The 26,631-nt window shown below is 36.2% G+C and overlaps 2 protein-coding genes across 3 annotated transcripts in view; both read right to left on the bottom strand.

The window, feature by feature from the left end:
• The window catches only part of LOC127837283 (poly [ADP-ribose] polymerase tankyrase-2-like), an 18,795-nt gene extending 6,786 nt beyond the window's left edge, over positions 1 to 12,009 (bottom strand). Inside the window, exons 1-2 of one of the 2 annotated variants that reach the window (XR_008029214.1) lie at positions 11,622 to 12,009; positions 7,255 to 9,329 (exon numbers count right to left, since the gene is read on the bottom strand). Coding sequence is in view for 1 of the 2 variants with exons in the window: in XM_052364202.1 (XP_052220162.1) it covers positions 8,017 to 9,329; positions 11,622 to 11,697 (1,389 nt within the window). In the remaining variant the exon portion in view is untranslated. Of the gene's footprint in view, positions 1 to 6,814; positions 9,330 to 11,621 lie in introns of those variants that run through there. The other variant, XM_052364202.1, reaches the window with a different exon arrangement.
• The window catches only part of LOC127837282 (sulfate transporter-like), a 385,236-nt gene that overhangs the window by 69,271 nt on the left and 289,334 nt on the right, over positions 1 to 26,631 (bottom strand). The window lies entirely within an intron of this gene.

Raw genomic sequence — 26,631 nt, 5'->3', positions numbered from 1 at the left:
AACTGATGTTGTTTCAATCATTTTCCTTCTGTTTGTTTTCAATAGCTGGCAAATTGGCTACTTTATTATTCTTGCACAACTTGCAACAACCCCCTGCTATGTAGCAAGACAAGGATCCGAGCCACGTCATAGCCGTCACCACGCAACCAAGAACCGCGACCGACAGAAAACACGGACAACATAGACACCCTTCTACGTGTTTATCTTTGCAAATTTCGTCTTGCTCTCGCATCTTCTTATCCAAACTGATGTCAGACGCGGTTAGCGGCTTATCACCACGTTTATACACTGCGCAACAATGTATACATCCGTACCCTAAATAGGCGCACGGACACGTTAAAAACGCCTCCGGGGCTGCATTGAAGTTATCCTCGGCCATTTGTAAACACCCATCGCTGTTACATTCTGCAAAAGACATCCTATTATTTAGTTTAAACTCATTTATTTAAAATCGGTTCCTAATACACTAATACAATACTAACACAGAATACGGATTGTTTTATAGATATTTAAAGTTGACTGAAAATTGGGATACAGGAGTTGAACATTCAATACCTTAAAAGGGTTATAAACTTAACTGGAGGTATATAAGACATTAAGTGGTAATCGATATAAACTAATCGGTGACCACTTTATTCAATTGACAATCCCATAATCGATAAATTGACCGCCGCCATATTGGCTATCACGTGACCAAAGCCGCCAACTTGGTACTGAAGAATTTGAAAAATAACAGCGTTCTACATGGGGGACATCACGGACTCTGGATGAGACGAATATGAAACGGGACCGTATCGGCAAATATCTTGTCGTAACTTAGTCACGTGACCGGTAGCTATCGATTAGCGTACATCGAAGCGCCGAGGTTATACATTTTGATGTACCCACTTACGTCTTTTTAAATTATACCCTCATTTCTCGGCCGATTTTGACAAATTTTATATCATTAGAAAGCCTACGTTACGTAGTTTTCAGATATATAAATATATATTATGTTTTTCTTCTGATTTCGACAGCCCGGCGAGATAAAACTTTAACTTTTGCAAATATCACACCGTTGTAGAATCTAGATTTACGGTTGACATGTTCGCACTTTATACTTTACTTTATTCCTTATTTACTTTCGTTTTTAAACTCTTTTTTCTATCGTATACAGAATTATATTCTCCTAAGCAAGATGTAGTTTTAAAAACTGAACTCCAAATATAAACGCTACAAATCGGTATAAAGTACGAACATGTTAACCGTAAATCTAGATTCTAAAACGGTATATTTGCAAAAGTTAAAGTTATAACTCGCCGGGCTGCCCAAATCAGAAGAAAAACTGCATATATATTTATATGTCTGTTTCCATTCTGACGCCATTACATGATGATTGAGGTAAAAATGTAGCCTCTAGTGTTCACACGATTTAATTAAGATTTGACCTAGTGACCTTGTTTTCAAACGACATGACACGTATTCAAACTTGTGTGAGATATCACAAAAACAATCATTCTGACCAAGTTTCATGAAGATTTGGCGACAAATATTACCTCTAGAGTGTTCACAAGGTTTTCCTATTATTTAACTAGTGACCTAGTTTTTGACCCGACGTGACATATTTTCGAGCTCGTTCGAGAATTTATCAAGAAAATCATTCTTACGAAGTGTCTTAAAGATTTTTTTAAGAAATGTGACATCTAACCCTCAGCAGGGCTCGAACCAGTGACCCCTAGAATTCTGGAATAAAAGCCAATTAGACCGCTCGGCTATCCTACTAAGTATGTATGACAGTCGTATTTTAAACTTTAAATAAGCAATCTTTGTAGTTTCACAAAATTAAACGACAACAACAGAACTCTCCAATTTATTCAATCGTTTCGCGTTGCAACGCTTTATAATTTTTAGGTTTTTAAATCGTCAAAAGATGCATATAATGGCTATATTAGAGCATGGTAAATGTACAGTATTACTGTTTCCTCACAAATATCATAACTAAAACGAATAATGCGATTCTGAAACAAATTTTTTAAATTTTGTCAATTTACCAAAACGTGAAAAGGCCCCTTTAAGGTCTTCTTTTAACATATTTTTTCGTAATTTTAGCTATTTTAGTTACTTTATTTATTTATATTATTTATTTGTTTACTCATTTATTTATTATTTGTTCATTCACGTAGTAATGTATTAAATTATTTATTTATTTATTGCCACCAATTATAAACAATTAAATAAAAAGACAAGAAAATGTCATTAAGACAGATAATTTTACCTTCAGAACAATTCAATTCCTCCCGCTCTTCCGTCATTTCCGATTCACACTTTTTATTCAAAATAACTAAATAAATACATAAAATGTTATTGTTCGTGTTTTTAAAGGTATATACTTGGAGTGCATGGAATGAATCAAATAGTTTAACATATCCCTATCTGTTCCATCAAAGCGGTAATATGATACTAGTATTCGATCGACAGTTCGATATACATAATTACGAAACGGCTCATTGGAAAAGATAATTTAAATTATGAACTTCCCGCTTGTCAAACACTTCAAATATCGCATTAAATGTAATTCGATACCTTAACCATAGCAGCATGAATTTTCCTGGCTTTTTTCCAAACCGACTATAGCACAATTTGAAAAGTTTGATTTATAGGATGTTTTACGCTGTTTGTAACACTGTTTCATTCATATTGAGGGCAACATTACACTTAACTCAGGCGCACCTGGTACGAAATGCACCAGACGACTTTCAAACATATAATATGAAAGTAAAAAAAGCTATTTACAAGTGCTGGTTTATACAATATTAGCTGTTGAAAACTTGCGAAAAAAAAAATTAGAAATTGCCTTATGTCTTATAACTTTCAAACGTTGTCTGATGCAAACCGCAAAAATGCGTCTGCAAGCACCTAAGAGTTAACAATAAGACTCTAACCCATTACCGACCGTTACGAGATTTTACCCCAAAAAAATCATTCGACTTTAGAAATTATTGTGGGAAAGGAGAAATTGCTAAACAGTTTCTCCTTTACCGACAATGATTTCTTCCCTACCAAAACAATTTCTTCGTATTATTTTACAATTTCAATTGTCGTCTGTAACATCTTTCAATGTGGATCAATCCAGAAAGTGTCGTTCGGTAAAGAGCTGTCTTAACCAATAGGAACTCCGCCAGTGATAGACCCCTTTCACATTTTTATCTCCCATGTCGCGTACTTTTCCAAAGATGTACGGAATTTCCTTTCCTGCAATCGATTGGCATTAGATTCTTCGGTATCGGAGAAATACATGCATTTTAGCACTCGTCAGACTTAAATCAAATCGAATGGACAATTATGACTAAAAAGAAATGTGCAATTTTCGGTGTACCATGTACACTAAGTAAATTTACATGGTTGGGCGAATTCTTCAAAACAGATCAAAACGAACAATACAGGGGGAAAAAATCTTAAAGTTCTTTAAGTTCTTAAAGTTCAAAGTTCATAGTTTATAACAATTGGGCACTTCATATATTAATAAGTTTTATTTTAAATTTAATAGATATATTTAAAAAATAATGAAAACACGTACGAAACGTATTATTTTATAAAAATGTATCATACAGTAGAGTTAGCGATTGTGTTCCGCAAGGTTGCGATTAATAGCGATTGCGTTTTTAACCGTTTTAAACCGTTGTTAAGCGTTTGTTTGCGCTTATTTCACTGCGCATGCATAGCGATGACAACCGATAAAAAGGCGGGGCTTATGTGAATTGGTTTTGGTTCTTTTTCTTCTTCTTCCCATTAATTGCATTAATCGACGCAATTTGACTATTCAATGAGTCTTGGGCCTGGGTAGAACCAGTACTTGGTATCCCACAGTGGGGATCGAACTCATGACCTCCCGATCGCTAGGCGTACTTCATATTCATTGCACCGCCGCGATATTCAACCAATGTCTTTACAAATCTTTACATATCATTAACCCCCCCCCCTATTCCCAGAGCGCGGCTCATATATATCTGATTAACAATCCATGGAACGGCTCATATATATCTGATTAACAATCCATGGAACGGCTCATATATATCTGATTAACAATCCATGGAACGGCTCATATATATCTGATTAACAATCCATGGAACGGCATATATATCTGATTAACAATCCATGGAACGGCTCATATATATCTGATTAACAATCAATGGAGCGGCTCATCAATATCTGATTAACAATCCATGGAATTGATATCAATGTAGCAATGCGACCCTTCACATCCGTGTTTATGAATGCACAATGAACATTAATGTGTCTGCTCATACATTTCATCTGCGTTGCATCTTTTGAGACATATTGCTGAAAATAAATGAGCCGTGCTCTGTGAAAAGGGGGTTTAATGCATGTGCGTAAAGTGTCGTCCCAGATTAGCATGTGCAGTCCGCGCAGGCTTATCATGGACTGCACTTTCTGCCTTAACTGCATTTTTGCTCAGAAGAGACTTTCTCCAGACAAAATATCATAAAAGCGGAACAAAGTAGTCCCTGATTAGCCTGTGCGGACTGCACAGACTGATGAGGGACGACACTTTACGCACATGCATTAAACCCTCTTTTCACAGAGCGGGGCTCAAATGTTTGATGCAAGAGACAGGATATGTTCTTTTAAATGTCATTTTCTTACACTTTTCTGAACTTTTGTCAAGTTTTGGCAAAAATTCGTCCACCATGGATGGATTTGGAAATAACTAAGCAAACGTGATCGGAATGATTGGAACAGTGCGTACAAGATCCACACCCAAATGTCAAGGTATAGTTCAAGGTAAAAGCTTAGCTGTACGTGATCTATCTTCATTTTACCTTTATGGATCATCCACTTTGTCTTACATTAAATGAGTATCAAATACCATAGCAAAAATGGCATAAATTGTGCCAAGGAGTGCCCATGTTCTTAGGTCAAAGGTCAGGGTCACAAGCCAAGGTCAATTGTCAACAGATGAAGTGAACGAACATTCTTTAAAACGGCGTATTAAAGGGCGGCATGTGCGTTCTTGTTTTTAATCTCGATGAAAACAAAACTCAACCACCATGGCCTTCTTAGCAGTCGAACTCAATCACCGTGGTCTTCTTAGTAGTCGAACTCAATCACCGTGGTCTTCTTAGTAGTCGAACTCAATCATCGTGGTCTTCTTAGAAGTCATCCGCGGCAGCCAATTGTATAAAGCTGGATATGTTTAGCAAATTCAAAAGATAGCCTATATTTGAATAAATATAACCAAAGTCAAATACTTTGGCTAAATCATATCCAAAACTTAACCGAAACGTGTACCTGCTCGGATAACAATATTTTATAGAATCGCTCACCAAAAAAGATATCCTATAATTGAAGATAACCAAAAATTATCCACTGCAGAAGAGTTTTCAAGATTTATACAATTGTGTGCCAGCAACTTAAAAGGCAATTGTTAGTACGGCGGTAACGTTTAAAAAAAATAAAACATAGAAAGTACTTAATTTTTAGGATAATGTTCGTATAAAAGTGCAACAATTTTTTTATACAAACGCCTTCTGACGACTTAGAAGCAAACATCACTTGAAAACCACGAGACAAAATGATACTTTTGCTGATAACGACCAAGTTATTCTTTTATCTCATTTTGTTCCAACTTCAATTTTATTATTACATATCTGGTCATAAAGAGTATTGCTGAATTTGTAAAAAAAATCATCACACCAGAAATCAGAAGTTCTCAGTAGTGAAAAACGTCATTTGCTGCTCAAAACAAGCTATTTCCAATTTTTGTCAAAATGGTTTTTATAATTATCAAATTGATACAGTCCTTTGTTAATAATTTGCTTTTGCTGTCTGTGAAAATGTTGACCAGTTTCAAACTACCCAATTGTCCATGTGCTATCATGCCCTAAGGTTATAACAAACAATAATGTTCAGCTCTATGAAACATTAAATTTATCCAGCTCACACATGTTTAAATGCCAACAATTGTTGACATTTTAGCCTTTACAGTCATGATGGACGACATCATCTGCTGATTTGAACATTACAATATAATTGATATGCACTTTTTAAATATATATTAGAACATTATATTTCATGCTATATTCAATTTAGCATGGAAAAGGTTGTATAGCATTAGGTCCAGATCATAATGTCAGCATATCACAATCTAATGTAACGTGCTTTGCGATGTTTATGTGATGGCTTTTGTGGAAATTTATTGTGACAACTTTATTGCAGACAGCTTAAATACTGACGACATTAGATATCAATCGATGGCCATTTGAGCACCTTAATTCTCATCATGAGGAATTTCTCCCTTTCTGTCAAAATGAAAACTCTGCTGCTTCTACATTAACTCATTCGCGTCTGTTACTCTTTACAGCAGATGACTTTAAATAAGTTTTACGAAAAAGCAGTTAGAGATTTAGACAGCACTTTAGATCAATCAAGATTGATGTTTAATATATCACTAGCTCTTGAAACATTTTTGCAAAAGGAGAAATTAATGTCTGCACAAATGCGTCTGAACGCACCACAAGGTTCTGCGTAGCGGCCTATACGCAGATTACACAGGTGCCTACACATCGTTTCGAAAATTTGAAACATTAAATGTCAAAAAATACATTTTAAAATAAAAAAAGAATTATACCAGTATAAAACAAATCCTTGCTTTACGACCTTTGTGCTGAATATTCTTTTAAAACAGTATGGCAAAGGGGAGAAATTGCACGTGACGAGCAATTTCTTCTTTACCCACAATATTTTATAGAGCAGCAGAGATCTGTTACGTTCATGCACGCCCGGACACTCCATCAGACTGCCTACGTACACAAGCTTAGTTTAAACGTATTTATTCATTTCGTAATCATACAATTCAATACATTGTTACAAAGTATAAATTCATGGATAAGAAAACAAGCGTAAAGCTTATATTAATTCTTTTCCATGGCGAAGTTGACTCATATACGTTTTGCATTTATGCGGCCACAATAACATGGATGCGCTCACGTATTTGTTAGAATTGTGATAAGATCGGGTTCACAGTTAAAACGGAATCATGGTAGTGTTATATGTCATGCAAACGAAATGGATATTTAATTAAGAAGGTAATGAGGCGTAGTGTCACAGAGGCCCCTACAAGGGTCGGGTCAGCGTCCACAGCAGCATCGCTCTACGAGTCAAGTCGTTTAGTTGCTTCAATAAACTGCTGGACACGAAAAAATAATATAGTGTTTTCCTGATAGTTTAAATGTTAGTCATCACTAAGTACACAACCTTAATGGTCTAGCTACGCCCCTGATAGTTAATGGCGGAGCATATGAAGCATGATCTTCACAAAGGCTCGCCGACGCGCACAATGAAACACAATCAGAGTGTCCGCTTTGTTTGAATCGGACACTTCTAATAAATCGAATCGGAATATATCTTCTCTATTGGGCAAAAAGTACACCGGTAACTTCCTTTGGAGAAGACTACAGTCAAGGAACTGTAGAAGTCGAACGGAGATGTTCACAATCGCATTGTTCGTAGATTGGTTATCCGGCTCGACCATTAAACCGTCGGTTTTAGATTGACGGAGCACATGGTATAGGCTATTCTTCAGCATGTAACTTGTAACGCAATCGCCAGCTTCAAATAACGAGAATTTATCGTGGGTTGCATCTGGATCTATCAGAGGTAAGATGTCCTTGTGGCGTAGCAGCTTGCAAAGACGGTAACTTTCTCTAAAATGCTCAGGTAGCGACAAATGTCTGCTGCAGAACAGGAAATTCTCATTACCGTATCGGACAGGTGATACGGGTTTTGTAATAGTAACAAACACCCTTCTGATCGAATCTCGTCTGTCATCATGTCGATGGCATTGACATCCGTGTTAGATGGCCACCATCCGTGTTTACGTACCGCCGGTACGAGATCTATGCTGATTTCCTCGTCTATATATGAGCATCCCACCCAGCGTACTTTGAGTGTGAACACAGGTCGATCATACTCTTCAAAATGGCGTATTTCCCCATTAAAGTAAATCTGTTCGCCTGATCACATGGGCTTATTCACGACTATTCGTCGGAGCAACTTGCCAAACACACATCGGACCTCTGTGGCACTACATTTCTGGTTTGAGTCAAAGAACGCACTAAACTCTGGTGGGATTTCTCCATGTGCCTTTAACTCCGCGAAACCTTTATGCTTCGTGACTTCTTCGATATCACACATCTCTGCAAACCTGTCGAGACAAAAGACGAAGGCGAATTCATTCGGATCACCGACTTTTGTTCCTTCTTCGCTACTGCCAGTTCGAAAGAGTGTGCATTCGAACCGTTTGTCAATTTCTCCAAGTGAGCTGCAAATTTTCTGAGCAAGTCTGACGATGGTTTCTTTGATAACGAAGCTTTCGGGTCCATTCCGAGCGCCACCGTAATTTGGATTGTTAAGGAGATGACATAATTCTTCGGCACTCTTTGGTTTATTCACGATGTAGGAAAGGTCTTCGGCTTGCATTACATCATTAAAATGAACTTCATTTAGTTTCTTTAGTTTTATGTAGACTTCATGCATGCCAAATATATCTGAACTGGTTTGTCCGATCCTGTTCATTGCATAAGGATCCACATCTTGTCTTATTAAATCATCTCTTATGTCATCTCTTCCAAGTAACGCTGCATAATGTAGTGCCGTTGATCCGTGGACATCAGAACATTGGATGATGTCTGGGCGAAGTTTGGGAAGGTTAAGGTCCATCAGTTGTTTGTAATTGGGCATCGTGATTGCTGTATGAAGTAGACTTCTCCCCCACCGATCTCTGGCATAGACGTCGGCCCCGTGTGCAAAACAATGGCGGATAAGATCAACATCATTGGATACGAATAAAGAATTTCTTCCGAATATATCTGCATCGCCAATGTCTGCACCACTGTCAATAAGTTGTTTAAATACTTCAATATCACTGCTGGTTTGTTGGTCAATTATCTCTTTCTCCTCGGAACATAAGAATTGTTTATCCATGATTCTCGGTATGACAAACAACTTTGCTGCGACTTTATGTACAGAACTGATCTGTAAATGGTCCGCAATGTTCACGTTACATCCGTGTTCGATCAGTACACGGAGAAGAGTTACACTCGGTTCATGGCAAGAAAGCAGCTCCATTAGTGGCGTGTAGCCGTACACATTCTTTCGATTAATGACATCTCTTACAGCATCCTTAGGCATACTCCCTAGACAATCAAGCAACTCCTCTTGAACATCTTCCAAACTTTTGGAGTCACAACTTCGTGCGATCTCATGAAGCTCGGTGCTGCCTTCATCATCTGTGTCCCGTTTAGCGGATGCCATGATGTTTAGATTAGACCCTTAAAACATAAAATAGTAATCAGTGAGTTGTCTCTAATGAACAGTTCTTATAAAATTGAGGACTGCAGTGGAAGGGACTCGGAACAAATTATAAGATGTTTAGTTTGTGAATATATTGATAATAACTGTACGGTGTAATACGCCGTTTTATATTTATACTTGTTCATGTTAGATCGAGACGAATTGTTCCCGAATTCCAAACCAATTCTTGACAATCAATAAGCAGATTAAGTAATCATTGACACAGAAAAAACATATGCAGCATAAGTAAACATTTCCAAAGTCGTGAACTCCTACCCCCACCCCCAAAGTCCGAAATGGTCCTCTTTTACGATATTGATGTTAAAGCGAGATTATACGATTTTTGTATGTGTTAATTGTAAGAGCTCTATATTGATAAAAATATGCTACAATAACACAAAATAGGCGAGAAAAATTATACATTAAAGACGCATTTATTAAAATGCAGAAAAGACAAATTATAGCGCCCCGAGCCGATTGTGACGAAGATATTTCGTACATGTTTTCCTACAATAACCGAAACATTCGTCTTGTTATTAGGATCGGAGTTAGTGTTCGTGTGACGTATGTATATATATTGTTGCAGGAAATTAAATGATGCGTAAAACAAAATTGTGTTTTTGTGTTGTATGAACGAATCTGCACTAAAACTAAATTAAGATTCAAATCGTACATGCATGATATACATGCTGGTGAATTCGACTGAACGGACATATTCTAATTTCAGAATTTAATATCTGGCCTATTTAGCATTTTCGACACATGTTCTCCATAACTTTTATTTTGATTTATATTGAAATATATGTATAATATTTTTTAGACATATTGTATAAATTCATAAATATTTGACAAACTCGTATAATCTCGCTTTAAGTATGGAGCTAGTGCTTGATCACCAGTTCTCATGAACCGCCATACGCACTTTATAAACCTTTCGTTTGTGACATGCAATAAAAACGTTATCTAGATTATGTATATGTGTGCAATATATCATGACACAACCCAGAACAAACCAGTTATGGGTGCCTTTACCCATTATCCCAATACGAAACATGAAAACTATTTTCCGAAAATATGGATTGCTCTTTAAATCCGATGGCAAAGCTAAATATTACAAAATGATTTCCTTTTGTCAAGTTCATGCAAATATGGTCATATTTTGTCCGGAACATTAAATGCTTAAGTTTCTGCTAAGGAATGTTGATACAACAATAGCATGACCTTTGTTAATATTTCCTTTAATTCATATCGAGCTTACGCTATAAATCCATATCATATATATAGAATGGCATTTATAAAATATAATTATTATTTCTTGTAACTATTTGTAAACATAACTCCAAATAGAGATTATTTAATCAATATCTTATTTAAACAATGGCCATAAAAGCATGGAGTCTTTAGATATTAAGATAAATGTTTCTCTCTGATTGTGAGAAAACGTTAAGCGAAAGGGGGAATTGCTAATGGAAAGCAAGTTCTCTTTGTACCACATTATTTTACAGAGTATTCACTGCTCAACAGAAATATAGAAGCCATTAGGATTTAACAGAAGATAAACTATACATAGTATACTATCGTATCTTAAACATTTTCATATTACATATTCCGTCTGACGCCTTTTCAGCAGACGACATTAAAAAACCCTTGAGACATGTTGTCACCTTCATAATAAAACTGACTTTCATAAATGTTTTCTTCTTTTGAAAGTGGTGGTTTTAAAGTCGGCATTTAAACATTTATTCAAACATCGAAGTGGTTAACAAACATGTATTTATAATGTAAATATTTGTATCTTTTGTATATTAATAACCAATATAATCTGTGTTTTGAATAAATTCGCATTTCTTCCAAAAGAACGCAACTTCATTTTTTGCAAGCTAAAATTGCGTCCTTTTAGGAGAAACCCGACATTAAATGTACAATTGTAAGCTGGATAGAAGGACACGGATTTAAACAGACACGTAATCTCTTCATCATCAAATAATTGAAGAATCGTGTCATTTCTGAATTGGTCTGGAGTCAATCCATTTCATGAACCGAACAATACGTCATCGCCGTGAAGACGATGACATTTTACACGCGTTTGCTGATGGGCCAATATTGATATAAAAACTAAAACTGAAACTCAACTGCTGCGTGGAAATCCGTGAGCTAAGAATTAATCAGAAGTTCGACAAAGTCTTAATAATTTAATGATGGTATAGTTTATCGTATAATTTCAACGATATACTGAATGTAAAAATGTCCCAAAAGTATAAAAAAAATACCTTTTAAATTCCGATTTCCAACACGTAAGTCGCTCCGTGTCTCCCACGTACTGTTATCTAAATAACACAACAGCATAATTATGCAGGTCTGATTTCGGCGTGATGTAAAACTCCAATATTGCGCCGTATATAGAGACCCACGTATTACTACCCTCGAAGATCGCCTGCTTTAAAATGCAAAATGTCTGCTATCTATAATAATTAAATGAAAGGCATTTAATTTCGCCCGTGCTCAAGCATATCACTGGTCTTGATCGAAAAAAAGCGCAACTTCAGCTAGAGACAAAATTGAGTTACGTCCTTTCATATTGAACATTTCACCCATAACTCCATATAGATTTGTTTTAACCCATTACCAAACGACACATTCTGGACTATCCCAAATTGAAAGAGGTCGTAGACGACAATAAAAACTATTAGAGTGTAGAGAAATCGATTTGTCAGTGTATAAATCATGGTGATCAAGGGAGAAATTGCTCACTTTTAGCAAAGTCTCCTTGTATCACGTTGATTTCTAGAGTCGTCAGCAACACTCGTAAAATCTCGTAATCGTTTGGTTAAGTGTTTACATGTTTGTTTGTTTGGGTTTTTTTTTGTTTGAGGTTTTTACGCCGTCTGCAACAATGTTTAAGTTATATCTCAGCGACAGTTCACGTATTCATGATGCCTGGGTTGCAAACCAGTAATAGTGTCGCAAACTGCGATAAATTATACCTTGGGTGTGGTTGCTGGATAGGATATCTGATATTGTTCGAGAGAGAGAGTTTGTTTGTTTAAGATTAAATGTGCTCTGTTGTGAGAGAGATGACCTTTTCGGGTTGTTTTATGTTGTGAATGTTGATAAGTGTGGGTCTGTTTGGGGATTGTGGAAAAAATTGTAGTAAGAATTTAGACTTTAAAGAAGTAACATTGAAACATTTTATTGTGGAAATAACTAAATATTCAGTGTTAAAGTACATAAGTAATAAAGGGTATAAAACGGCGAAATATAACCGTCTTGGTATGGACGTCGCCATCTTGACTATCACGTGATTATCCCCTCTGAGCAGAGATCTGTAATTTTTAAATCGATACTTTTATGCATGCCCGGACACTCCATCAGACTGCCCACGTACACAACCTTGATGGTCTAGCTACGCCCCTGATAGTTAATGGCGGAGCATATGAAGCATGATCTTCACAAAGGCTCGCCGACGCACACAGTGAAACGCAATCAGAGTGTTCGCTTCGTCTAAATCGGAAACTTCTGAGAACTCGAATCGGAATATATCTTCTCTATTGGGCAAAAAGTACACCGGTAACTTCCTTTGGAGAAGACTACAGTCAAGGAACTGTAAAAGTCGAACGGACATGTTCACAATCGCATTGTTCGTAGATTGGTTATCCGGCTCGACCATTAAACCGTCGGTTTTAGATTGACGGAGCACATGGAATAAGCTATTCTTTAGCATGTAACTTGTAACGCAATCGCCAGCTTCAAATAACGGGAAGTGATCGTGGGTTGCGTCTGGATCTATCTGAGGCATGATGTCCTTGTGGCGTAGCAGCTTGCAAAGACGATAACTTTCTCTATAATACTGGGGTAGCGATTTCATCAGACAAATGTCTGCTGCAGAGCATGAAATTCTCATTACCGTATCGGACAGGTGATACGGGTTTTGTAATAGTAACAAACACCCTTCTGATCGAATCTCGTCTGTCATCATATCGATGGCATTGAAATCCGTGTTAGATGGCCACCATCCGTGTTTACGTACCGCCGGTACGAGATCCATGCTGATTTCCTCGTCTATATATGAGCATCCCACCCAGCGTACTTTGAGTGTGAACACGGGTCGATCATACTCTTCAAAATGGCGTATTTCCCCATTAAAGTAGATCTGTTCGCCTGCCCACATGGCCTTATTCATGACTATCCGTCGGAGCAACTTGCCAAACACACATCGGACCTCTGTGGCACTACATTTCTGGTTTGAGTCAAAGAACGCACGAAACTCTGGTGTGATTTCTCCATGTGCCTTTAACTCTGCGAAACCTTTATGCTTCGTGACTTCTTCGATATCACACATCTCTGCAAACCTGTCGAGACAAAAGACGAAGTCGAATTCATTCGGATCACCGACTTTTGTTCCTTCTTCGCTACTGCCAGTTCGAAAGAGTGTGCATTCGAACCGTTTGTCAATTTCTCCAAGTGAGCTGCAAATATTCTGAGCCAGTCTGACGATGGTTTCTTTGATAACGAAGCTTTCGGGTCCATTCCGCGCGCCACCGTAATTTGGATTGTTAAGGAGATGACATAATTCTTCGGCACTTTTTGGTTTATTCACGATGTAGGAAAGGTCTTCGGCTTGCATTGCATCATTAAAATGAACTTCATTTAGTTTCTTTAGTTTTATGTAGACTTCATGCATGCCAAATATATCTGAACCGGTTTGTCCGACCCTGTTCCTTGCACAAGGATTCACACATTGTCTTATTAAATCATCTCTTATGTCATCTCTTCCAAGTAACGCTGCATAATGTAGTGCCGTTGATCCGTGGACATCAGAACATTGGATGATGTCTGGGCGAAGTTTGGGAAGGTAAATGTCCATCAGTTGTTTATAATTGGGCATCGTGATTGCTGTATGGAGTAGACTTCTCCCCCACCGATCTCTGGCATTGACGTCGGCCCCGTGTGCAAAACAATGGCGGATAAGATCAACATCATTGGATACGAATAAAGAATTTCTTCCGAATATATCTGCATCGCCAATGTCTGCACCACTGTCAATAAGTTGTTTAAATACTTCAAGATCACTGCTGGTTTGTTGGTCAATTATCTCTTTCTCCTCGGGACATAAGAATTGTTTATCCATGATTCTCGGTATGACAAACATCTTTGCTGCGACTTTATGTACAGGACTGATCTGTAAATGGTCCGCAATGTTCACGTTACATCCGTGTTCGATCAGTACACGGAGAAGAGTTACACTCGGTTCATGGCAAGAAAGCAGCTCCATTAGTGGCGTGTAGCCGTACACATTCTTTCGATTAATGACATCTCTTACAGCATCCTTAGGCATACTCCCTAGACAAACAAGCAACTCCTCTTGAACATCTTCCAAACTTTTGGAGTCACAACTTCGTGCGATCTCATGAAGCTCGGTGCTGCCTTCATCATCTGTGTCCCGTTTAAAGGATGCCATGATGTTTAGATTAGACCCTTAAAACATAAAATAGTAATCAGTGAGTTGTCTCTAATGAACAGTTCTTATAAAATTGAGGACTGCAGTGGAAGGGACTCGGAACAAATTATAAGATGTCTAGTTTGTGAATATATTGATACGGTGTAACACGCCGTTTTAAATTTATACTTGTTCATGTTAGATCGATACGAATTGTTCCCGAATTCCAAACCAATGCCTGATTAACATAAGGACAATCAATAAGCAGATTAAGTAATCATTGACACAGAAAAAACATATGCAGAATAAGTAAACATTTCCAAAGTCGTAAACTCCTACCCCCACTCCCAAAGTCCGAAATGGTCCTCTTTTACGATATTGATGTTAAAGCGGGATTATACGATTTTTATATGTGTTAAATTTTAATAGCTCTATATTGATAAAAATATGCTACAATAACACAAAATAGGCGAGAAAAATTATACATTAAAGACGCATTTATTAAAATGCAGAAAAGACAAATTATAGCGCCCCGAGCCGATTGTGACGAAGATATTTCGTACATATTTTCCTACAATAACCGAAACATTCGTCTTGTTATTAGGATCGGAGTTAGTGTTCGTGTGTCGTATGCATATATATTGTTGCAGGAAATTAAATGATGCGTAAAACAAAACTGTGTCTTTGTGTTGTATGAACGAATCTGCACTAAAACTAAATTAAGATTCAAATCGTACATGCATGATATACATGCTGGCGAATTCGACTGCACAGACATATTCTAATTTCAGAATTTAATATCTGGCTTATTTAGCATTTTCGACACATGTTCTCCATAACTTTTATTTTGATTTATATTGAAATATATGTATAATATTTTTTACACATATTGTATAAATTCATAAATATTTGACAAAATCGTATAATCTCGCTTTAAGTATGGAGCTAGTGCTTGATCACCAGTTCTCATGAACCGCCATAAGCACTTTATAAACCTTTCGTTTGTGACATGCAATAAAAACGTTATCTATATTATGTATATGTGTGCAATATATAATGACACAACCCAGAACAAACCACTTATGGGTGCCTTTACCCATTACCCCAATACGAAACATGAAAACTATTTTCCGAAAATATGGATTGCTCGTTAAATCCGATGGCAAAGCTAAGTATTACAAAATGGTTTCCTTTTGTCAAGTTCATGCAAATATGGTCATATTTTGTCCGCAACATTGAATGCTTAAGTTCCTGCTAAGGAATGTTGATACAACAATAGCATGACCTTTGTTAATATTTCCTTTAATTCATATCGAGCTTACGTTATAAATCCATATCATATATAGAAGGGCATTTATAAAATATAATTATTATTTCTTGTAACTATTTGCAAATATACTCCAAATAGAGATTATTTAATCAATATCTTATTTAAACAATGGCCATAAAAACATGTAGTCTTTAGATTTTAAGATAAATGTTTCTCTCTGATTGTGAGAAAAACGTTAAGCGAAAGGGGGAATTGCTAATGAAAAGCAAGTTCTCTTTGTACCACATTATTTTACAGAGTATTCACTGCTAAACAGAAATATAGAAGCCATTACGATATAACAGAAGATAAACTATACATAGTATACTATCGTATCTTAAACATTTTCATATTACATATTCCGTCTGACGCCTTTTCAGCAGACGACATTCAAAAACCTTGAGACAGGCTGTCACCTTCATAATAAAACTGACTTTCATAAATGTTTTCTTCTTTTGAAAGTGGTGGTTTTAAAGTCGGCATTTAAACATTTATTCAAACAACGAAGTGGTTAACAAACATGTTTTTATAAATCCGTGAGCTAAGAATTAATCCGAAGTTCGACAATGTCTTAATAATTTAATGATGGTATAGTTTACCGTATAATTTCAACGATATGCTGAATGTAAAAATGTCCCAAAAGTATAGAAAAAATACCTTTTTAATTCCGATTTCCAACACGTAAGTCGCTCCGTGTCTCCCACGTACTGTTATCTTACTAACACAACAGCATAATTATGCAGGTCTGATTTCGGCGCGATGTAAAACTCCAATATTGCGCCGTATATAGAGACCCACGTATTACTACCCTCGAATATCGCCTGCTTGAAAATGCAAAATGTCTGCTATCTATAATAATTAAATGAAAGGCATTTAATTTCGCCCGTGCTCAAGCATATCACTGGTCTTGATCGAAAAAAGCGCAACTTCAGCTAGAGACAAAATTGAGTTACGTCCTTTTATATTGAACATTTCACCCATAACTCCATATAGATTTGTTTAGCCCCATTACCAAACGACACATTCTGGACTATCCCAAATTGAAAGAGGTCGTAGACGACAATAAAAACTATTGGATTGTGGAGAAATCGATTTGTCAGTGTATAAATCATGGTGATCAAGGGAGAAATTGCTCACTTTTAGCAAAGTCTCCTTGTATCACGTTGATTTCTAGAGTCGTCAGCAACACTCGTAAAATCTCGTAATCGTTTGGTTAAGTGTTTACATGTTTGTTTGTTTGGGGTTTTTTTTGTTTAAGTTTTTTACGCCGTCTTCAACAATGTTTAAGTTATATCTCAGCGACAGTTCACTTATTCATGATGCATGGGTTGCAAACCAGTAATAGTGTCGCAAACTGCGATAAATTATACCTTGGGTGTGGTTGCTGGATCGGATATCTGATATTGTTCGAGAGAGAGAGAGTTTTTGTTTGTTTAAGATTAAATGTGCTCTGTTGTGAGAGAGATGACATTTTCGGGCTGTTTTATGTTGTGAATGTTGATAAGTTTGGGTCTGTTTGGTGATTGTGGAAAAAATTGTAGTAAGAATTTAGACTTTAAAGATGTAACATTGAAACATTTTATTGTGGAAATAACTAAATATTCAGTGTTAAAGTAAAAACTGGTTATATTGGAATATAATGAAACTTGTGTCAAAATAAAAATAAAACACGATCTAAATATTAATAAAGTGTTGTGTTATTAATGAACTTAGTGAATAAATTATATACAGTCCTAACAGTTATTCTAATAGAACAATCGGAAAAAACTCGCTACAACTAGCTAGGGACAAGTGCCTTGCCCAATACCACTCCACCGTGATCGGGAATCGAGCCCTGATCTCCCAGGTGAGAGTCCGGCGCCTTAACCACTCGGCCACGGAGGATCCCCGTTTACATGTTTGTAGCCAGATGCTTAGACATGTATTGGGAAAAATGCTTGTTACAAGCAACTCAGGACTATGTCGTAATTGTCTACCAATTTCCTTAATCGAATTGCTACTTTCTCTTAGTGGCAGTTGTCGTCTTCTGGTGCTTTCAATTTGGACAAGTCTCAAATATCCACATGCTTACACTCCTTGGTGCCCGCAGGCGCATTTTTGCGTGTGGCAGCATACCATATGTTTAAAACTTTGTTACGAAAAGGGGGATATTGCTTAGAATGAGCAATTTCTCCTTTTCCATTAAGGTTTTAAATGTTAAATGATTTGTAAAACAGCATATGTAAAATGCTATCTGTAAACTGATATAATTGAATAAAAAGTCGTCTGCTGCTATATTGTATCAGCTACAAATGGGATAAAGGGTTAAGATATTTACGAACACGTAGGTTAATTTTTTTTTCCCTGCAGATTATAGTTTGTACCTGTGCGACCGCCAGCATTTCAAAATATCGACACACAATTTCCCCTTTGTCACATTGTTTGCCATCGACTATTTATACATAAACCCGAACAGTCGAAAACATTATATTTTGCGTTGATCCTTTAAAAGCAATCCTTTTGAAAATGAATAACTTAATGGATAGAATCGGATTTATTCGCTATCGTGTGAAAGATCGGTGAGCAAGCTGTAAATATTGCAATTCTGATCTCTCACTTGATTCACGAATTGGAATCTGTGATTCAAAATGAACAAATATTTAAAATAACAACTGAATATTAGTTTTACTTGATGCATTAACCGTTCATCAACCAATAACGAGGTTTTACTAGCTTTCTGCAGACAACTCTTTAAATCATTGTGATAAAAGAAGAAATTGTTTGAAATGAGTTATTTTTTCCTGTTATTACAATTAAGAATTGCACGCTTGACTCCGCTCATCATAGGACTCGAGCTCACGATTAGGTCTGCAAAACCCGTTTGGTTATACTAATAATAATAATAATAATAATAATAATAATAATAATAATAATAATAATAATAATAATAATAATAATTATAATAATAATAACTTTATTTTATGAAGGCAGCATTTAAGATATACAAAGAAACTTCACAGAAAAACCATTATGCATCTTACTTTCAAATGGCCTTCAAAACTAAAATCAAACCACAACATATCAAATTTACCTCATGCATATATACAAACATTCATTTTCGCAATACTATAAACTAATACTAGATCATTTAACACAGACACTCTTGATTGATAAAAAATAACAATGATTTATCTCAAATATTAGTTTTGTGCATCAAATCTAATGATGGAAGGAACTGCTTTAAATACTATATACTATCTAAAAGATATTTCTTATAGTTATATTTAAAGGACATAAGACATATATTATTTCTTATACCTATTGGTATCTTGTTCTAAATATTCCTGCTTCAATATATGTAATGAATAAAAACCGAATTATAACGAATTTTGTACTGGACCCAGTTGTTCGAAACCTGGGTAAATATTTTCAGCAACGCATTTATCCAGCCTAGTTAGTTACCCAGCTTGGATAACTTTAACCGGCGGTTAGCGCTAACCAAGGGGATAAAATAACCCAGTGGGCGAACAACTGAGTCCAGATAGATTAGTACAGCACTAACCCTTAAACAATTTATATATTTTTACAAATTGGAATAACTGTTACATTTTAGAAAACGAGCACATCATTATGAAATTCGGTAGAAACATTTTTTTAAATGGTAAACTTGCATGTTATGAGCACTTGTTCCTTATGTCACAATGGTTTCGAAAGTATTTTGTTTACAGACGTGTTAAAGCGAGTTAATGTATACTTATTGTTTTTTTTAAATAATTTCCTACAACACATCCGAATGAAACACTTATGACAAAGATACTACAGTACATGTATTTACACATGGCATGCAGAAGTTGTTTGATGTTCATGTATATGAGACACAAGCGGGTTGCCTGTTTGTATTTAGTATAGGGGCAGATCCGTTTGTGTTTAGGATAGGGGCAGATCCGTTTGTATTTAGGATAGGGGCAGATCCGGTATTTGGGAGAAGAGGGGGAGTAAAGTTATAGGTATATAGACAGAGCTCTGATTTTGGAATCCCCAAATAAGGGGTACCAAAATCAGACTTCTATTAATATATCTTTAATTACTAATGCTACAAAGTAGTCTACGTTGTTTCTAATTAGCATGATTTGACATCAATACTTTTCTTTGAGGCTGGATCCGCCAATGAAATGGGCCTCCGTTGCCTAGTGGTAAGAGCACTTCAATTGAAATCACACGGCCCCTTTTCGCACGAGATCAAGTCAAGGCTGCACCGTTTCTAATTTTAATGAGGGAAAGTCTCCAATCGTAACACTTCGTCCATCTCCGGAGTCTCCGTAAAGAGTATGCAATAAAAAGCCGGTTGGGTCCAGAGTGGTCTCCTAATAGACTTGCGTAAGGTCAATGGTTCTACCCAGATGCTTGAGGGAAAGTCTCCTGATTGACTTGCGTAAGGTCGATGGTTCTACCCAGATGCTTGAGGGAAAGTCTCCTGATTGACTTGCGTAAGGTCGATGGTTCTACCCAGATGCTTGAGGGAAAGTCTCCTGATTGACTTGCGTAAGGTCGATGGTTCTACCCAGATGCTTGAGGGAAAGTCTCCTGATTGACTTGCATAAGGTCGATGGTTCTACCCAGATGCTTGAGGGAAAGTCTCCTGATTGACTTGCGTAAGGTCGATGGTTCTACCCAGATGCTTGATCGAGCCCTGATGGGAATTTCAGTATGCGGTCTTCCTACATCACTAATGAGCCGGTCATCGTAAAATAACTTAAATAATGTTGAAACGATATTATACCCTACACAAACAAATATGTTCGTAGTTCGCTATGTCAGTAAGCACTATCGAATTAAACAGCACTGAGTCTAGTGTCACACTGAACTGTCGATGTATGGGTTAATGAACCATTTTCATGTCTAATTACAAGTTGCTTTCTTTTTAGAACTTCATCTTATCGTGCATCAGTAATCGTTCTTAGATATAACAGATGGCTAAGAAAAACTGTCCTTTACAAAAGCCTGTTCGAAAAACTCAGAATGTATGAGTTGGTCTTTCTATGACTAATTAATTTTTATTACAAACGATACGTTTATCCCTTTGTCAAAATGTTTAGTAGGTGCTCCAACAAAGAGAAAATCTAAAGAATACAGTCAGGAAAATGTATTCAAAGTTGCATATTAGAGCATAAGCATATATTTGTGTCTTTGTTTATGTTTGCATATATACACTTTGTTATTTAATTATTTTTTGAGTGTAAACAACAATAAAGTTACTCATGATCCCGAGTGTATTACACTGTTTAGTTCTCTGTTTAAAAAGGTTGAAATGTGACCATGTCACTATTTTAAAAAGTATAGCTTATCCTATCTTAGATATTAATCCGTCACTCTAATTGCTTATTTAAAGCGACTGTAACTTGATTGTATCAACAGACGACAATTGTAAATTATTGACAACCATATCGGAACATTTGACAGAAAACATTTGGACAAAGGAGAAGTTGATTATTACAAGCAATGTTCTCGCTTTATTACAATGGTTTATAATAACTTCTGATATATTAGTGTTAAAACAAAGATATATGTGGGTTATAATAAGAGAGAAAAATAAAAAGTATGGCTGACGATGTTTTGGAAACGTTTGAAACTGATGTTGTTTCAATTATTCTCCTTCTCTTTAATTGTTTTCAATATCTGGCGAATTTGCTACTTTATTGTTCTTGCAACTCTTGCAGCAACATCCTGCTATGTAGCAAGACGCGGATCCGAGCCACGTCATAACCATCCCCACGAAACCGAGAGCCGCGGCCGACAGAAAACACGGACAAAAAAAACAACCTCCGACGTGTTTATCTTGGCAAATTTTGTCTTCCTCTTGCATCTGCATATCGAAAACGATGTCATTCGCTGTTTTTGGCTGTTTTTGCTGTTCACGTAATATTTCATCTAGAACCGCGAGACAATGCTTAGTTGCGTACCAACAATATTTGCACGGACACAGAAAACACGCCTTCGGGGCTGTCTTGCAGTTATCCTCGGCCATTTGTAAACACCCATCGCTGTTACATCCTGCAAAAGACATGGAGGATATTTGTTCATGTCAGTGTATGATCGTTTGTTATTTCACGAGTTATCATAGAAAATATATTTTCACGAGTGGCGCAGCCATAGAAAATATATTTCTAACAATTTTCTATGATCACTCGGGAAATAACAAACGATCTTACACTAACATGAACACATTTTCTGTTTCTTTTATGCCCCTTTTTTCAAGAAAATAATTAACAGCTGTTTCCCTTTCTCTGAAAAGATACCCTTTCTCCCGTGGCGTGCCTCAATACAGTTCAAAACACAAAATGACGTCATTATACCAGCGAAATTCTCCAGATAAACTCCTTTAAAACGTAAATAAACGGTGAAAGGCATAAAATAAAAAAAAATGTGCTGGATTCGGTGGAATGTCGATTTTAATTCACTCGTGATCATAAGAAAAATATATATAATTATTAATGATAATCTAAAAATAGAAAAGGGAGTTCTTAAAATTTGTTCTTTTCACCGGTGACAAGAACAATGTGTTTATTTTCACTTCTGTTATTTCACTGCAGAAATGTCTTATTTTATCATTAGGTATAAAAGAAATCGTATGATTTTGTTAAAACTCATTTATTTTACATCGGTTTCTAATACACTTATGCAATGCTAACACCGAATACGGATTGTTTTATAGATACATGTATTTTAAGTTGGCTGAAAATTTGGAAACATGAGTTGAACATTCAAAACCTTAAAAGGGTTATAAAACTAACTTGCAGTATAAAAGACATTAAGTGGTAACCGATCAAACTAGTTGATTTGTGAAACCCTATTTAGGTACTGAACTCCTCATTCCTAATTTTAGCCAACTTCACGGACCTTGAAAAAGAATGTAAATGGTTGTAATTAATGGTTCAAACGTGCAGAAAGCAACACTTTCTTTTTTTTCCGAAATTAATCAAGCACACCTTCCCTTAAAAATTAGCTTGTGAACACTCCAAAGGTCACAATTTTAGTCAAGTCTTCATGAAACTTGGTCAAAATGATTGTCTCGGACGAGTTCGAAAGTTCTCATACAATCTTTATGAAACTTCGTAAGAATGATTTTCTTGACCAATTCACGAACGAGCTCAAAAATATGTCACGTCGGGTCAAAAACTAAGTCATTAGGTAAATAATAGGAAAACCTTGTGAACTCTCTAGAGGTAATATTTTTCGCCAAATCTTCATGAAACTTGGTCAGAATGATTTTCTCTGTGATATCTCACACAAGTTTGAATACGGGTCATGTCGGTTGAAAGCAATGTCACTAGGTCAAATCTTAGAAAAATCTTGTGAACACTAGAGGCTACATTTTACGCTCAATCATCATGAAATTGGGTCAGAATGGAAATAGTCATGAAATCTCGGACACGTTTGCAAATGGGTCACCTCGGGTCAAAAAGTAAATCACTAGGTTAAATCTGAGAAAAACCTTGTGCGCTCTAGTTGTCCAAGCATAATGTGTGTTTCAATGAAATCAAACAATCTTATGATCACTCAGGTGAGCGATCCAGGACCATTACGGTCTTCTTGTTATTTATTTTATTTTATTATTTATTTATTTATTTATTTATTTATTTGTTTATTTATTTATTTATTTCTATTTATTTACCCAATTTATATTATTCATTCATTCATGTAGTTATGTATTCAATTGTTTATTTATTATTTCCACCAATTTTGAAAAAATTAACTTAAAAGACAAGAAAATGTCATTAAGACAGATAATTTTACCTCCAGAACAATTAAATCCCCTACATTCTTGGGTACACTCTTCCGTCATTTCCGATTCACACTTTTTATTCAAAATAAATAAATAAATAAATAAATAAATAAAATGTTATTGTTCGTGTTTTTAAAGGTATAGGCATGGGCTCATAGAATGAATTAAATTGTTTAACATATCCCTTCCTGTTCCATGAAATCGACAGTTCGATATTCATAGTTACGACTTTTTAAGAAGACGGCTTATTGGAAAAGAGAATTTAAATTATGAACTTCCCGCTTGTCAAACATTTCAAATATTGCATTCAATGTAATTCGATACCCTAACCATAGCGGCATGAAGTTTCCTGGCTTTTTTCCAAATCGACTATAGCACAATTTGAAAAGTTTGATTTATAGTATGTTTACGCTGTTTTCAACAATGGTTCATTCATATTGAGGCAACAGTACAATTAACTCAGTAGTAACTGGTAAGAAATGCACCAGACGACTTTCAATCATATTTATGAACGCAAAATTAGCTATTTACAAGCGCTGGTTTACACAATATAAACTATTGAAATCTTGTGACAAAATGAGAAATTTCTCATTTTGTCTTATAACTTCCAAATGTTGTCCGATGCAAACCGCAAAGATGCGTCTGCAAGCACCAAAGAGTTAACAATAAGACTTCAACCCATAACCGACCGTTACGAGATTTTACACACACAAAAAATCATTCGACTTAGTGAGAAAGGAGAAATTGCTAAACAATTTCTCCTTTACCGTCAACGAGTTCTTCCCTACCAAAACAATTTCTTCGTTTTATTTTACAATTTCAATTGTCGTCTGTGACATCTTTCAATGTGGATCAATCCAGAAAGTGTCGTTTGGTAAAGACCTGTCTTCACCAATAGGAACTCCGCCTAAACTAAATTTTTGCTCAGAAGTGACTTTCTCCAAACAAAATATCATAAAAGCGAAAAGTGTCGTCCCTGGCTAGCCTGTGCGGATTGCACAGACTAATCTGGGACGACACTTTACGCACATGCATTCAACCCCCTTTTCACAGAGCGGTGCTCAAATACGTGATAAAAGATTAAGGTTATGTTTTTTTTAAATGTCGTTTTCTTACACACGTCTGAACTTTTGTCAAGAGCAAAACTTCGTCCGGCATGGATGAATTTAGAAATACCTATGCAAACGTGATCCGAATGTTTGAATCTGCGTACAAGATTCGAGCCCAAATGTCAAGGTCATAGTTCAAGGTCAAAGCTCAGATGTAAGAACGCATTTTTTAACCCTTTTATGGATCATACACTTTGTCTATCATTGAAGGATTATCAAATAACATAGCAAAATGGCAGAAATTGTGCCAAGGAGTGCCCATGTTCTTAGGCCAAATGTCAAGGCCACAAGCCAAGGTCAATTGTCAGCAGATGAAGTGAACGAACATTATTTAAAACGGCGTATTTAAGGGTGGCATATGCGTACTTGTTGTTGTTAATATCGATGAAAATAAAACTCAACCACCATGGCCTTCTTAGCAGTCGAAATCAATCACCGTGGTCTTCTTAGTAGTCGAAATCAATCACCGTGGTCTTCTTAGCAGTCGAAATCAATCACCGTGGTCTTCTTAGCAGTCGAACTCAATCACCGTGGTTTTCTTAGTAGTCGAAATCAATCACCGTGGTCTTCTTAGTAGTCGAACTCAATCACCGTGGTCTTCTTAGTAGTCGAACTCAATCACCGTGGTCTTCTTAGTAGTCGAACTCAATCACCATGGTCTTCTTAGTAGTCGAACTCAATCACCGTGGTCTTCTTAGTAGTCGAACTCAATCACCGTGGTCTTCTTAGTAGTCGAAATCAATCACGTGGTCTTCTTAGTAGTCGAAATCAATCACCGTGGTCTTCTTAGTAGTCGAAATCAATCACCGTGGTCTTCTTAGCAGTCATCCGCGGCAGCCAATTTTATAAAGCTGGATATGTTGAGCCAATGCAAAGATAGCCTATATTTGAATAAAGGTAACCGAAGTCAAATACGTTGGCTAAATCATATCCAAAACTTAACCAAAACGTGTTCCTGCTCGGATAACACTATTTTATAAAATCCCTAACCAAAAAAGATATCCTAAAATTGAAGATAACCAAAAATTATCCGCTGCAGAATAGTTATCAAGATTTATACATTTGGGTAACTTAAAGGGACAATTGGGTGCCAGCAACGTAAAGAGCAATTATTAGTACGGTGGTAACGTTTTTAATAATTTTGTAAAACATAGAAAGTACTTAATTTTTAGGATGATGTTCGTATAAAAGCGCAAAAAGTTTGTTTTGTTTACATTTGCTTGTAAATAAAAAGAAAATAAAGAGTGTTTGTGGGTATAGCTTTGAAGTTATTGATGTCCTTCTACACACGAGGCTTTATTATGCGACTACGCGGAGTTTATCCGAGCTATCCTACTTAATCGACGCTCGATTGGTCATGTCCGGCTCTTGTACTTCTTACAAGAACACCAGGTACTCTTAAGTATACTACAATATACCCCGGGTACGGAAAATATACTGGAACGTACCGGGAATACTAACGCTGGATTCTTCGTTGTCGACTGTTTTTTAAACAAAAATCATGTTCATATTGATGTCAATTATATCATTCTATAAAACGGCCTCTATATTATCGAAACTCATACTCAAAATGGCAAGCTGAGGCAGGTTTTGTTCAAAGAGAATTTTGTTTTACGAAACCGATTTTTAGGGGCGGTTATACAACTCGGGTACAGTCTAATAT

Source organism: Dreissena polymorpha, chromosome 7, assembly GCF_020536995.1.
Source record: "Dreissena polymorpha isolate Duluth1 chromosome 7, UMN_Dpol_1.0, whole genome shotgun sequence".
NCBI lineage: Eukaryota > Metazoa > Mollusca > Bivalvia > Myida > Dreissenidae > Dreissena > Dreissena polymorpha.
This window is presented reverse-complemented; position numbering and strand designations above follow the sequence as displayed.